The sequence below is a fragment of the Diachasma alloeum genome, unplaced genomic scaffold, assembly GCF_001412515.2.
Source record: "Diachasma alloeum isolate Michigan unplaced genomic scaffold, Dall2.0 Dall_scaffold_00682, whole genome shotgun sequence".
NCBI classification, from domain to species: domain Eukaryota; kingdom Metazoa; phylum Arthropoda; class Insecta; order Hymenoptera; family Braconidae; genus Diachasma; species Diachasma alloeum.
In genome coordinates, this window is record NW_021680814.1 from 170064 (window position 1) to 185614 (window position 15551).

Here is a 15551-nt window from a genome sequence, read left to right on the forward strand (position 1 = left end):
GGTCCATCAGCTGATCGAACAGTGGAGCGTGTTCCTGGGTAAAAACCTGAATATTTAAAGTGGCGTAATGGAAAGAGATACTTCAATAATTTCTGATGAAATAGGGGATTCGATTTTTTTTCTTCAACTTCTCGGGAAAATGTGTTAGTCGAGTGATGTAGGAAAGTGCGAGGTCTTCCGTCAGTCAGTGGAGATATACGAAAAAGCGGACAATTGTATTAACTTGTCGATAATAATCAGATCAGATGAGAGACATCAACATGAAGATAAATCATTAAAATTGAAAATTTATTCATTGAGGCACTGGATGACTGTATTAGTGTTTTGGCAATCGGAGTTTGGGAGTGATTTAATGAAGATGAGGATATCGATATCGACTATTGTCTTCCTTGTTTCCGTTGTTATGCTGTCTATTTTTGTTGCTAATGTAGCTAATTTAATCGCGACTGACAGCAAGACTCATTATGAAGAGGGGACTCAAAGGTTTGAAGGACATGAACCGAAGAAGTATGAGATTGGAGATATGATGGATAATCTCATGTGGTTTTTGCAGGTAAAGACGATTTTTTTTTTGTAGAGATTGTATGAGATAAGTAAGCTCAACTTTGAAGGGAGGTTGCGAAATTCTTGAATAAATCTTGAATAAATAATTTTTTTAATGAGAACTTCAAGAAAGATTTTTACCGACGATTCAATATCTGTTAAATTTCGCATTTTTTACTTTCAATAGAAGGGAGAGTGGGGCAAAAAGAAACAGTCGAAACAAGACTGTTTGACGGAATTCAAGCAACATAGTACATTAGAGTACAAGTGCACAAATTTAGTTTTCGACGAATGTAAAGTTTTCAGGCCGAGCAGGAGACGAGGTGCAGAAGCCGAGTTTGAAGCACACGTGCGAAGCGCAGCGTGCGATAATCTCGACTTATTGCACGGCGTGACACTTTTTTTTATTAAATTTTTTGTTTATTAACTTTTGCTTATCAACTTTTTTTACGCTTAGGAGTACTGATGAGAATTTAGCCCTACCTATCCCTAACTCTTGGTTCATTTTTTTTTCAATTCAGCTCGATTCCCTTAATTAATCAGTTTTTACTTTTGAATGGAAGCGTTTACATGCAGGATCTGCGTATTACACACAGACACTTTCGTAGGTACTTATAAACCTGACACAGCCAAAGTAGCACAATTGAATGTTGGCTATTGCATCGGAAAGTGACAGTTTTTTTACTAATTTATTATGATAATTTTGAATTTTTCTTGTTTATATTTTTTTTGTTTTTTATGATGGCTGTGCCAAGTTTATATCAAGTTAGCACAGCCAAGTAAAAAAAGACGTTGATGATTGTTTTATTGGTTCCTAAGGGGTGAGCAAACTGAGGAATGTCGAGGGGGAGTTTGCTTACCCCTTAATAATAATGAATAGATTTTTTTTTCCATGTTTTTTTCTATTTGAAAATGCAACATTATAATTTTTCAAATAGAAAAAAACATGGAAAAAAAAATCTATTCATTATTATTAAGGGGTGAGCAAACTCCCCCTCGACATTCCTCAGTTTACTCATCCCTTAGGAACCAACAAAACAATCATCAACGTCTTTTTTCACTTGGCTGTGCTAACTTGATATAAACTTGGCACAGCCATAAAAAACAAAAAAAATATAAACAAGAAAAATTCAAAATTATCATAATAAATTAGTGAAAAACTGTCACTTTCCGATGCAATGGCCAACATTCGATTGTGCTACTTTGGCTGTGTCAGGTTTAAGTACCTCACTTTCGTGATCATGCATGATNGAAAAACTGTCACTTTGCGATGCAATGGCCAACATTCGATTGTGCTACTTTGGCTGTGTCAGGTTTAAGTACCTCACTTTCGTGATCATGCATGATACACGCAGGCTCAGCGTATTACACGGGGTTGAGGTCACGGCTCCCAAAAGGCAAGCGTCAGAGTACAACAAACTTACGAATAAAAAACTTCCTATCACCTAGATTTCTTATTTTCAAATTTAACAATGGAATTAAAATGTAATTTTACTTTCGCTCGACACTTCTGATCAGGCGATATAATATTTTCATTCAATTTTTTACAGCAGAATTTCTTCAACAAACATTAGCAATATGTCGAAAAATAATCGACCACATCGATATAATTATAATGGTGCGATTTATATCTACTTTATTTTTATAACTGCGCCGATGTAGCCATATCAATTACTAATACGACATATTTAGGAATTGTGATAATAAAACAAAAAACTATTATATTGACTCTTCAAGCCAGTGATATACCGCAGCCACGAATAAATATCATGCTGAACATTTGAATACAAAATAGTTAGGCAGCGGAATTAATTAATGCCTCCAATCAAGAATTACTTCAATGTACTCTTGAAGATATGACTACTCTTGATGAACTAATATCTTCTTACTTGTATTTACGGTAAAAAATTGATAACTGTAAGGTCATTAACTGTAGTCTGAGTTTACCGGCGGAATTACAACAGTATTTGACGGTTTTATGTGATTAAAAATGATAACGGATATAGATTCCAGCCAAGAAAGTAATCCTAAGAATAATATATCTACCAATGAATTTTTTTGACGAAAATTTCTTTAGTCTTCAGCCCTTGGATTACGTTAACGGGAATTAGAACTTGTAAGAACCTTTGCATTGATCTCCTTATAGAAATGGAACTAGCAGAATCCATGAAATTGTATTATTGAGCATGACGCTAAAAAATCAATAATAGTAGTTATATAACTCCCGTATAATTATACTATCGTACATGTATTCAACTATTCCAACCCAAGAGCCTATTCTTTAATGTAATTTTTAGTTTGAGATTATTCGAATCAGGCGCTTAAAAATACTGCGGATTTTCGATTTAGCCGAATGGTATGGCGAACTCTGCTTTATCGACCTTGGAAGATAAGGCAGGGAGCAACATATCGATAAAACATCACCGCTAAATAGGGGCGGGGAAGGCAAAATGGGGCATGAAACCGTAGAGGCTAATTAATTGTGTTTTTTGGTAAAAATTACTTATATTGGAGGTAAAATATGGCTCCAGCATGAGTTGAAATCACGCCATTCAAACAAAATAATTGAAGGACAAAATGGGAATGCCTCAATTGAAATAACGCAAAATTGCGTTGATTGACTTTGATTATAAATAGTATGTAATTAATTAAAATGTATACTTATATGTGACATATTTTTTTGATACATAATCGAGGTCGTCTCAGGGTGTTTTGACCAAATTCGCGGAATTTCAAGAAGAAAAAATTGAAAATAAAATAGGTCCAGGACGAAACCTAACTTGTTTGACAGCTCAAAATACTTGTTTTGATGACAAGAATTAATGAAAAAAATACGTGAAAAATAAAACATGACATAATTTTGAAAAATCAAGTTTTTCAACTTTTTTTTTGAATTCGTTATTATGAGCATCTAGGGATTGAGAAAAAAAATACTCAAAATATTCTTATAGATAGCAGAAAATGGAAAATTTTGATGGATTATAAATGAAAATCCAATGAATAGAACTGAACTTATTGAAAAATGGAGAAAAAATCATATCTCTGAAATGGATTGTCGAAAAAATCTGAAAAAAAATGAGAGATAGTTTTTAATCAACTCATCTGTTAGTTATTTCATACTTTTCTCGCAAATTCATCATTATTTCAATTTTACCGAAAATTTTGAGGTGTCCCATTTTGTCCACCTTACCCCGTTTTGCCCAACCCTCCCCTAGTTAGCAAATAGAAAAATTATTTTGCGGATGAATTNCAACTCATCTCTTAGTTATTTCATACTTTTCTCGCAAATTCATCATTATTTCAATTTTACCGAAAATTTTGAGGTGTCCCATTTTGTCCACCTTACCCCGTTTTGCCCAACCCTCCCCTAGTTAGCAAATAGAAAAATTATTTTGCGGATGAATTTTATTTATATCAATTTGGAATAATTAGGGAGAATTTAGAAGGACAAAATTATAATTTAGGAGTCTATAGTTTATTTATAATTAATTGTTGTTTAAATTCCATATAGTTAGCAGATAATATATTGAAAAAAAAATAGTGATATGAATCGATAGCAAATAATTTGGGAAGTTCAAAAATGTCAAATTCAGAATTAGGCAGTGGATAAATATTTATTTATGTGGATCCTTATAAGAAAGTTGAAAAATATTTATTTATAAAATATTTATCCACTCCCTAATTCTGAATTTGACATTTTTGAACTTCCCAAATTATTTGCTATCGATTCATATCACTATTTTTTTTTCAATATATTATCTGCTAACTATATGGAATTTAAACAACAATTAATTATAAATAAACTATNAATTTTTCTATCTGCTAACTAGGGGCGGGTAGGGCAAAACGGGGTAGGGTGGGCAAAATGGGACACCTCAAAATTTTCGGTAAAATTGAAATAATGATGAATTTGCGAGAAAAGTACGAAATAACTATCAGATGAGTTAATTAAAAACTATCTCTCATTTTTTTTCAGATTTTTTCGACAATCCATTTCAGAGATATGATTTTTTCTTCATTTTTCAATAAGTTCAGTTCTATTCATTGGATTTTCATTTATAACCCAACAAAATTTTCCATTTTCTGCTATCTATCAGAATATTTTGAGTAATTTTTTTTCTCAATCCCTAGGTGCTCATAATAACGAATCCAAAAAAAATAAGTTGAAAAACTTGGTTTTTCAAAATTATGTCATGTTTTATTTTTCTTTTATTTTTTTCATTAATTCTTGTCATCAAAACAAGTATTTTGAGCTGTCAAACAAGTTAGGTTTTGTCCTGGACCCATTTTATTTTCAATTTTTTCTTCTTGAAATTCCGCGAATTTGGTCAAAACACCCTGAGACGACTTCGATTATGTATCGAAAAAATATGTAACATATAAGTATACATTTTAATTAATTACATACTATTTATAATCAAAGTCAATCAACGCAATTTTGCGTTATTTCAATTGGGGCATTCCCATTTTGTCCTTCAATTATTTTTTTTGAATGCCGTGATTTCAACTCATGCTGGAGCCATATTTTACCTCCAATATAAGTAATTTTTACTAAAAAACACAATTAATTAGCCTCTACGGTTTCATGCCCCATTTTGCCTTCCCCGCCCCTATTTAGCGGTGATGTTTTATCGATATGTTGCTCCCTGCCTTATCTTCCAAGGTCGATAAAGCAGAGTTCGCCATACCATTCGGCTAAATCGAAAATCCGCAGTATTTTTAAGCGCCTGATTCGAATAATCTCAAACTAAAAATTACATTAAAGAATAGGCTCTTGGGTTGGAATAGTTGAATACATGTATGATAGTATAATTATACGGGAGTTATATAACCACTATTATTGATTTTTTAGCGTCATGCTCAATAATACAATTTCATGGATTCTGCTAGATCCATTTCTATAAGGAGATCAATGCAAAGGTTCTTACAAGTTCTAATTCCCGTTAACGTAATCCAAGGGCTGAAGACTAAAGAAATTTTCGTCAAAAAAATTCATTGGTAGATATATTATTCTTAGGATTACTTTCTTGGCTGGAATCTATATCCGTTATCATTTTTAATCACATAAAACCGTCAAATACTGTTGTAATTCCGCCGGTAAACTCAGACTACAGTTAATGACCTTACAGTTATCAATTTTTTACCGTAAATACAAGTAAGAAGATATTAGTTCATCAAGAGTAGTCATATCTTCAAGAGTACATTGAAGTAATTCTTGATTGGAGGCATTAATTAATTCCGCTGCCTAACTATTTTGTATTCAAATGTTCAGCATGATATTTATTCGTGGCTGCGGTATATCACTGGCTTGACGAGTCAATATAATAGTTTTTTGTTTTATTATCACAATTCCTAAATATGTCGTATTAGTAATTGATATGGCTACATCGGCGCAGTTATAAAAATAAAGTAGATATAAATCGCACCATTATAATTATATCGATGTGGTCGATTATTTTTCGACATATTGCTAATGTTTGTTGAAGAAATTCTGCTGTAAAAAATTGAATGAAAATATTATATCGCCTGATCAGAAGTGTCGAGCGAAAGTAAAATTACATTTTAATTCCATTGTTAAATTTGAAAATAAGAAATCTAGGTGATAGGAAGTTTTTTATTCGTAAGTTTGTAGTACTCTGACGCTTGCCTTTTGGGAGCCGTGACCTCAACCCATTACACGTGGTACGCAGGCTTTGCGGGTGTTCCACGCACAGCGACGAAAGAGTGTGCGTGTGATATGCAAGCTCTACGTATACCACGCATAATCACGAAAGTATCTGCGTGTTCCACGCATAAATACCAAAGAGCCTGCATGTTGCACGCAGGGATATGAAAGAGCCTACCTATGATATGCAGGCTCTGGGTGTGATGCGCAGGCTCTGCGTGCGCCACGCAGCTTCTGCGTGTACCATGCATGATCACGAAAGTATTTGCGTTTAATACACAGAGCCTGCGTATTGGCGAAGCTGAGGGCGGTAAACATGCGGGTTTGAATCTACAATTTTTATTTAGTATTTGTTGCAGCGCTAAATACTAAATAAAAAAAGTCTTTAGTATTTAGAACAGTGGACTAATTATTACATATTGAAGTATTCAGTATTTAGGTACTGACTAAATAGTAAATATTTCATTCTTTAATTATTTAGTATTTAGTAAATACTATTTCGCCTATTACTGCGACACGCACTACGCCACATGCTGCCTCTTGTCTTTAAATCACCTTTGCGAGAATATCAATAGAAAGATGGACCTCTTTATAGGGACCTTGTTAGTAGATTTGATATTGTTCTACAATTAAGGTCACTAAGCGAATTCCTGCTATTCGCAAATTCTGAAATATTCACCGAAAACTCAAACTTCATTTGCTTCCCTTTCAACTCTAAAAGATTTTACTTATTGGTGAATTCTTGGAGAGCATTTCGATATGGGTTTAATTTTTCGTTTTGAAATTTTTTCATTTTTAGATTTCAGATATCCATATTAGTATCTTCAAGGACCCCTCTAGAATAACTGAACTGAAAGAGTTTTGCGATGTAACTGTCGACGCGTTCAATCCACCAGTGGTTCTGGCCTCTGGTGATTTGACTGATGCTAAGAAAAAAGATGCAATGGGCTCTAAACAAGCGTTGGATGAATGGAAACATTACAGAAGAGTCTTGGATGAATCTGGGGTGCTCAAGAAGACCACTTGGCTGGATGTCAGAGGAAATCATGGTAAAATTGACAAACTTCAATCTCTTCATCAAGAAAACAGAAAAATCTTATTGTCGTGTACAAAAATTGTAGAGAAAATTGAAGAGATTTTGGAAAAAAATTTCGGGGAAGTTTCAGTAGAGAAGTTTATGATTTACAAAAACTATCGCTTGATATTTGTCTCTAAACCTGATGCTGTCTGAGATATATTACAAAATAATCGGTAATGGAATTTTAAAGCTTCTCGATGGATAATTTAGCTCTTTCTCATTCTTAAATTACCTTGTTAGGGATCAATCTATAAAAACTACGCCAAGGACCTCTTTTGCAGAAAATTAAATTCTCTATGAAATTTGTTTCTTGAAAATTTCTTCAAGACCTACTTTTTCTTAATATATTCATTGAACTGTAATCCAGAATGTGTTTCAACTCTAATCAACTTCATCAAGTTTTTTGTCACTTTTTTTTCTTGATTACCCCAGTGAGTGCTTAGAAAATTAGAGTAAATTAGCAACTTGTTTGGACAAAGATGAAGAATTTGTGAATTACCTGGTCCGATTATGCATTGAATCATCAATTTCTGTTACAATCAAGAATCATTACGATATTTGATTATTGACTATAAAGAAATTATTCATATTGGTCTGAAGAATCTCCTCATTTTCTTCAATCTTCTACACTGAGAGAAAAACAGAAGAGTTCTCAAACAAGTTTTACTTGTGCCAAAAAGATCGTTTGTAAAAAAGTATCGAAAAAGGATTTTTTTGTGCCAAACATGTGAAATGTGCGCTGAGATTGAAAATTTTCATAGCAAAAATAGATTTAGTCTTTTCAAAAAAATGTTATTCTTTGTGCAAGCAAGAAATGTAATTTCCAGCACTACTTCTTCGTTATTCGATGCTCCCATACGTATTTTTCTCCCAGAAAATGCTTGTTTTATATCCGAGGGATAGTAGTTTGTTGTTTCGGCTATTCGATAATCTATGCACATACAAAAAATGAATTTCTAAATGAAACAACAATGATGATATGACAACAATCTTGTAACTTAGGGACAAAATATTTATTGATAAATAATTATTATTGATAAATATTTATTGATCTATAAAAGATATTTTTATCCTGAAAAGGCACCGTCTTGTATGAATGATCCGCCTCTTCGGAAATATTTAATTGTTGTTGAAAGCAGAGTAATTATTCATGTTTGATACTTTCAAATTCGAACCAAACAATTATTATTTTTTGGTAATTTTCAACTAACGATTTTATTGGCCCAAACAAGACTAGTTGGAGAATTTGCTCGTTTTTCTCCCAATGTAGTCCTTCACCGCATCATTCCGGAAAATGTTACCGATAAGAGTTTTTTTTATCCCAGAAAATTAGAAATCTGCTTTTTTTCAGTCAGTGTACTACTTCTAGAATAATCTATCAAGAACTATTTAAATTCCATTTCTTCATCTGAAAATTCCATCCCCATTACTTCAAAACTCACACAACTGTTCACGCCTGAAAATCCTTCTCTCATGATTTCCAGACAACTTCAATGTCATCAACATAAAATCCCCTGAGAACTACTATTTGAACTATTCAGTCCAAGGCAGGCACCATCCGCGCTCATATATCCACCAAATAAGCTTCTACTCGCAGAAATACTCGTTCATAGCGATTGACGCGTGCCTGGAGCCAGGTCCTAAGCGTCCTTTCAACTTCGTGGGCTTTCTCGATGAGCACGAGATAGACAAGATAAAACAGCTAGCTCAAGACTCCAAGAGACTTAACAGTGACTATATAGTGTGGTTTGGACACTACCCAACCTCCTGCATCCTGTCCCAGTGCGACGACGGACTAAGAGAGATTATGGCTAAACATAAAGAGGGAATGGTGTACCTCTGTGGACACTATCACACCCTGGGCGGAATTGCCCCTGAGATGTACACGTTGCAACGAGGGGGGTATCTAGAGCTAGAACTAGCTGACTGGAAGGACAATAGGATGTACCGAGTGGGGATAATTGATCATGGACAATTCTCCTTCAGTGATAATCAGCATAACGACTGGCCTGTGGCTGTCATCACGAATCCCAAACACGTTTTGTATTCGATGCCTCAACGAGAGAACATTAAATCGATTATTGAGTCCACTCATGTGAGGGTGTTGGCGTTCTCTACAGATCCCATCACATCTGTTAGTGTTAGGATCGATGAGGAGGGGTGGGTTCAGTGCAGAAAGGTTGAAGGACCTCTTTATGTGGCGCGATGGAATGCCTCGCGATACTTGAACGGCATTCATACTATCAGCACGAGAGTTGTGGATGAGCTGAGCAGGGAGAAGAAGGTGGTGCAGATGTTCGCACTGGATGGTTCCAGGATGTCCTTCAAGGTGCTTGCAAGGTTCTTGTTGATGTCTGATGCCAGCAGAATTGTAAGAATTATGATTTATAGGAATATTTTGATGGTTAAGTAATAGTCATGTCAAAACTGGAAATTAAATAAAATTAAAGTTCTTCCATGTCAATGTTAACCCTTCAGAACTCGCGCTATAAGCGCCGCGCCGCCTTTTTCAAATTTTCGCTTGCCTCTTGCAAAATTGAGCTTTCAAAAAATTGAAAAAATTAGAATGCCTAGCTTGAATCATTTAGAATGGATTAGCAAGGTTCTTATCCGCTGAAAATCCATCAAGGCTACGAAAAATAATAAATTGTTGAGGCTCATACGCAAAAGCGGCGCCGTGCCGCCCAGCGCGAGTAACGAAGGATGTAAAATTTTCAATTCCGCTGTTGCTGTTTCCCGCTCGCCGCACGCTCGGCGCGTACCTATGAACGTGACAACGCTGCGTTACTGAAAGCACGGGCGGCGCAGCGCTCACCACGCGAGTAACGAAGGTCGGTGGCTGAGCGCGAGTTCTGAAGGGTTAAGGAAATTTACGAATGAGTCCGTTGATGAATTTTTGAGGGTGGCGAGGGATTGAGAAGACGTGAGGGGTTGAAATGGGCATTTAGAGGGGAGTGGAAGAGCCTGACAATTGAATTTTTAATTATCTCAATGGTGCGTGGTTTTAGGAAAAATTGTCAAGAGACCTTCTTTGCATAAAATGAATCTATAAAAATGTCAAAAGAAAGTTTCCTTAGGCTATTTAATTCCCTACAAAAGAATTCTTCCTTTAATGAAAAAAAGTTTTCATCATTTTTCTTTGACATTGATCATTTTCCAGATAATGACGGGTTCTGTAAGGAATTCTGGGAATTCCGTAGACGATCCATAGACCATCGAGAACTTCGGATTAAGCGTGAATCAGACAAAGACCCAGAGCCTTTCATTTTAATAAATTTTGGACAGGAAAAATTATCGTGTTAGTGACCGTCCGGTGATCGTTTATATTGAGGAAAAATTATTGTTATTCCGGATGGTATTTACGTGCTATGTGTTAGGAATTTTGATACAGTTAACTATCGGGGGCCCAGAAATTTTCGTTGTTTGGGCTAAAATATTATCGAGCTACGCGATTATTGATAGGAATTCCCCCTTGCATTTAATCTTCGGGGAAAGGTGGAGGCCCAGCTGAAATGCTGGCGCTCAGTGTATGGATTTATCGGGATGAGACAGTTTCGGTTTTGGGTTTCGGCGGAAGGTCACACGGGCAATCGCGACCGTTGCAACCGTGTGAATTTCCAAGGTCGCTATACGATTTAGGGAATCAAGTTTTGTCTTATGGTGCATTATATGTTCTGTTGAGTTATAGTTTCGACGTATCTTGCGTCTCTGCCCTGGTAATCTTTGAGAATGCAGCCCCGAAGAGGTAATCATAGTTAGTGGATCTTATCTGGGCTAATTACCGCTCTTTTACTCCGTTTCATTTTTTTTCTTTTTTGTTGTGTTGTCGGTTCAATTTGAACTGAATTACGCTTTTCTGGCGATTAGGTTGACGTGTCCTTTTAGCAGCTTCGTCGTACCTAGCGCTGGATATTTGCTATGTCACAGCGGCTGACCCCACTACGTGGATATAGCGCTCTCGTTCTATCTTTTGACGTTAGATACTCGCTCTATTTTCACTTTTGGGGTATAAATTGACCGATTTTTGCATATTCGAAGAGTAGTCGAGTAGTCGAGAGTAGTAGTTGAGTAGTCGAGTATTCGAGGAGTCGGTGACTAGCCCTCATCGAGTCCATGGCCTTCGGGCAGAGTGCCTTTTGGCGATGCCCCTCTGGAGAGAATTTTGCATCTAACCAGAAGTTTAGATGAGATTTTGGGTTTCGACTCGCGTTACCGCATGGTTTTTGTAACCATCCGGAGTTTTGCCGCAGAACTCTTTTGAGGATTATTGTGGTGTTCGATTGTTCCTTTTTTTGTGCATAAGTGAGAGAATTTCGCATTCGGATTACGTGGGGATACGGGTGGTGTATTCGGCTGTTCGATTCCATACGATCTCGATTCCGTTCCATGTTTTATTATTCGGGTTTTGCGCTGAACGGTGAAAATGTTGCTGGTCAACACGAGCTGATTAGAGTCATGATTTTCTCTTTGCGTTGGACGTGGACGTGTGTTAGATTTCATGGGTTTTGTTTCACCTTTAATTCTATTTCGTGGCGTTGACGAGAATTTGAGTCGTGGGATTGAAGTTCGCGTTAGACATTTGTCCTCTGGCTCTTTGTCTGGTCAATAATTATTGAGTATTGAAGAATATGTATTTTTTGTGGGATTATTCTGTTTTTTTCAATTTCTTTTATCGTGCTCTTACTCTCAGTTTTTTTGAGATTAGTTGTTTTGAGTTAATTTAGTGTTTCCTTTTCTTTTGCTAAATTATTTGGATATATTTGGATATATTTTTTTGCGACAATTGTGTATAGTTTTCCTATTTTTTTTTACATGAATATAACCTCGATATATTACACAACATTAATTCCGGTGTTTCGAGTTACGTTATTTGTTTTTTTGAGCAATACCCATTGGCCCATCTTCCATCCGAACCTACCCCTCTCCACAACCAACCCCCTGAGCAGCGCGAACAACCTATCACCTTCCCCTGCACTCCTTAGTTTTAAGTTTGTGTGAGATTAATGGTTATTTCCTGGTTCCTTCGTTTTGTTTTTCGTTTGAGGTTCGTTTATTCGGTTTGTCGTCTTCGATGTCAAAGGACGTCTGGCGCTCATCGATAAGTTTTTTTTTGAGTTTTCTCAGTCTAGGGGAAATGGGCGAGTTAACGTGGTTTTCCAGCCCCAAATGGAAAATTCTGTTACAGTTCATTGAAGACTTAATACTCAATTTTACTATCTCCATTACTCTTTGCGTATGGCTTTCTTAGATTTTTGTTATATCACTTTTGTTGCAGTTTGCGATTGCTTTTGGAGTGATGCTAGTCTTCAATGTGGTTCCTCTATGTATTCTACGAGTGTGCCATAAACTGGTGCTGATGAAGAAGATGCAACGTCCAAGGTTGAGGATTAGATGTCTCCATATACTCATTAGAAAACTTTGGATCACATCTACGATTCATTATCTCTTCTGGCCGATGGTTTTGTATCCACTCTACCTAGTCTTCGGTAAGTTCCAAAAAACAACAATAAAACAATACAATCCATGATAATTATGAGATACAATGAGTCTCTCGCAACTCCCCAATTCATTTAGAAATTCCATGTTCCTCAACCACATTGACCCCTTCAAAACTCTCTCAACTCTCATCAACATAATCAACTCATTAACTAATAGATAGCATTAATGATTACAAGGTCCATGGGCAGCAGGGGAGGTGATAGAAGATTCCTTCGGCATAATTTTCGCTTGGGGAATGTACATCGGAAAATCATATCTCCCCGGATCCTTCACATATGCCTACGGATTCTTCCAACTATTCACGTTTCACGTACCGTTGACAATAATCTTGGCATTTGCAGTGGACAGGCGATTTCAGATGTTAGAAAAACCCTTGATGAAACAACCGAACTTATTGACGCTACTCTGGAGGCATCTACCCTTTTTCCTTTTAATCTCAATGCAAACTGTGCTTGCTTATTTTTTCTGGCTAGCCTATGGCACTATCGCAACAATCCTCTGCCCCTTCAGAAGCTGGAGCATTATAATTGCTATCGTCTTATGGTATCTAGCTAATACTGTACCAAACCCTCGTCTCAGATCTGCAGCCTCAGTTTGGTCTTCAACAAAGAGATTATCAATAAACGATTAGATCCAGTCTTTTTTAATTGACTGAAATTCTTATTTTTTTAATGAAATGTAGAAACCCCGAGGGATGAGTTTAATTCAATAATAATGGATTTATTCGTAATCAAAGACAGCACAAGCATCTGCTCGATGGCAATGTTCCCCTCTGCCTCCAAGACTTGATAGGGTATTGATAAAAATTATTTTTTAATGGAAGTATGAGTGTGTAGTTATTGTAGAAACGACTGTTCACTTTCTCTGTGAATATTGCGGGTGTTTATTACTAGATTTTGTTGTTTAATAATCATTTTGAGAGGTTCCATGGTTTTCTCTGAGGTTTTGTGATATTTTAATAGATACTCTTGGGAATAAGAATTTTTTAAGGAGTTAGAATATCAGTTGGGAGAGTGGTGAAATATGCGGAGTAGAATTTGACATTTATGGTAATTGTAAGTTTGTTTTGGGGAGGAGTGATTTAAGGGAAACCACTCCTAAAGAGAGCTACTCCTCTAGATTATGAAATTTCGTTCAAAAAACGTCTTTTGACATTTTGTTGTGAAACTACTCATTCTTGAAATAATTAGGTGAGAATGGAGTAAAGTTGAACGGAAGTTTCATCCTCCAAAAGTCAAACGAACGTTCTTAAGGGTCAAATTACAATAAGAATTTTTGTTTACTTTTCGTTTACGAGTAAATGAAAAGGTACTTTTCGGCACGAGGTGAACGTAGCAGCAGTGTCAAAAATGAAATTTTCGATTTATTATATTCAAATACGACGATTTCATGTTGTAATGATTGAATTATCTCCAGAACGAGTAGTTTCAGGACAAAATATTAATAGACCTTTTGTAAGTACTCTTAAAATCACTCATTTCCAGGATGATCTCATATTTAAAACGACAAAATGTGAAAGATCAATTGGTTTTACCCATTCACCATTGACTACAAATTTTAAAAAGTCTTTGTCAATGAAAGTAATCAATTTTGAATTAATTACATCCATTGTTCATATTTTTCATCTCTATTATACTTCCATGAGAATTGTAATTATGTTGAACAATGAGATTAATCAGTTTTTCATTTTTAATACGAGTGGATTAAAAAATGCAGGAATTTATGTACCTAAATAATTTCAATTTCGATTATGTGATTCTATACAATAATAGCCCCTTCAAATGACGACTAAGTAATCATTGTTGTTGATTAGAAGTGACAATTTGTTTTAGGAGTGTGCCAATAAAGTCATTGAAAAATCATTCCATCTTTTGAATTATTCCTACCAAAAGGATGAGAAAATGAGATTGATTGAAATAACTACTGAAACAATTGGAATCCTACCATTGTTATCTATTGAGGGATCTTTTTTACTGATAACATGGTGGTTTTACTGGCGGGCGAATTCACTGGGAGCGCTGCGCATTGTATTGCAAAATTCATATGTCAAAAACCATTTGAAATATTTGAAAAATTAAACGTCATTGGATTTGTTGCGAATTCTGGCGTTTTTTTGTTCAAACTTTTTTCGAGTGTGACCTAATGACCGCAGGAGAGACATTTAAACTCTTAGGTTGTGAATAATAATGCCTTTGCGGTAAAATTCAGTTGATATACCAAGAAATTCAGATTCTGTACCTCAAAACCTATAACAAAACATTTGTTGCAAATATTTTTCTCAAAATGTATACTCAATCCCCCTCAGCGTTTGGACTATCGTCGAATATTCACATTTTCATCCTATGGTGCCCTGATTTTTATATAAATGTTGAATATTTTGTTGATTTTATTATTCAAATGAGGAAAAACACAAATTAACAAATTGAGAAAATATAAGATTTTTGCGTATGTTCATTTTGTCCTCGCTGTCTACTTTACCCGCACCTCCCCTAATATTTGTTTCATACAACCTTCCTTTGCATTTGATTCCATTCATTTCGTTTTTTTTTTGCTTCCGAATGGAAGCTTTGAAATCATTGGATTTTCACATTCTCTAATTTTGCTTGGAAACGATGTACAATGGTCTGAAACGTAAAAATACGAAGTTTGGACACCGTGTGTGTCTGTGCTCACGGTCATCTCGTAGTCATTTTTTCGTAAATTAAACGAATAGAGGGCTAAAACAGTTCTAAAAAATTTGAAATTCTGTCAGATATTTGGTATTGA

At 35.5% G+C, this 15551-nt stretch overlaps 1 protein-coding gene across 1 annotated transcript; it reads left to right on the forward strand.

The window, feature by feature from the left end:
* Nucleotides 1–14: 14 nt before the first annotated feature.
* LOC107044185 (transmembrane protein 62) lies at nucleotides 15–14647 on the forward strand. Its single transcript, XM_015265980.1, has 5 exons — nucleotides 15–553; nucleotides 7008–7257; nucleotides 8771–9657; nucleotides 12562–12772; nucleotides 12962–14647. The coding sequence occupies exons 1-5, from the start codon at nucleotides 308–310 to the stop codon at nucleotides 13414–13416; spliced, it is 2049 nt and encodes a 682-aa protein (XP_015121466.1). The 5' UTR covers nucleotides 15–307; the 3' UTR covers nucleotides 13417–14647.
* Nucleotides 14648–15551: the final 904 nt, after the last annotated feature.

Excerpts from the sequence above, each read along its gene's own strand:
- LOC107044185 (XM_015265980.1), top strand. The coding sequence starts at position 308 with ATGACTGTATTAGTGTTTTGGCAATCGGAGTTTGGGAGTGATTTAATG. Across the intron at positions 9,658-12,561 it reads TGTCTGATGCCAGCAGAATT|TTTGCGATTGCTTTTGGAGT; the intron begins GTAAGAATTATG and ends CTTTTGTTGCAG. Across the intron at positions 12,773-12,961 it reads TCCACTCTACCTAGTCTTCG|GTCCATGGGCAGCAGGGGAG; the intron begins GTAAGTTCCAAA and ends AATGATTACAAG.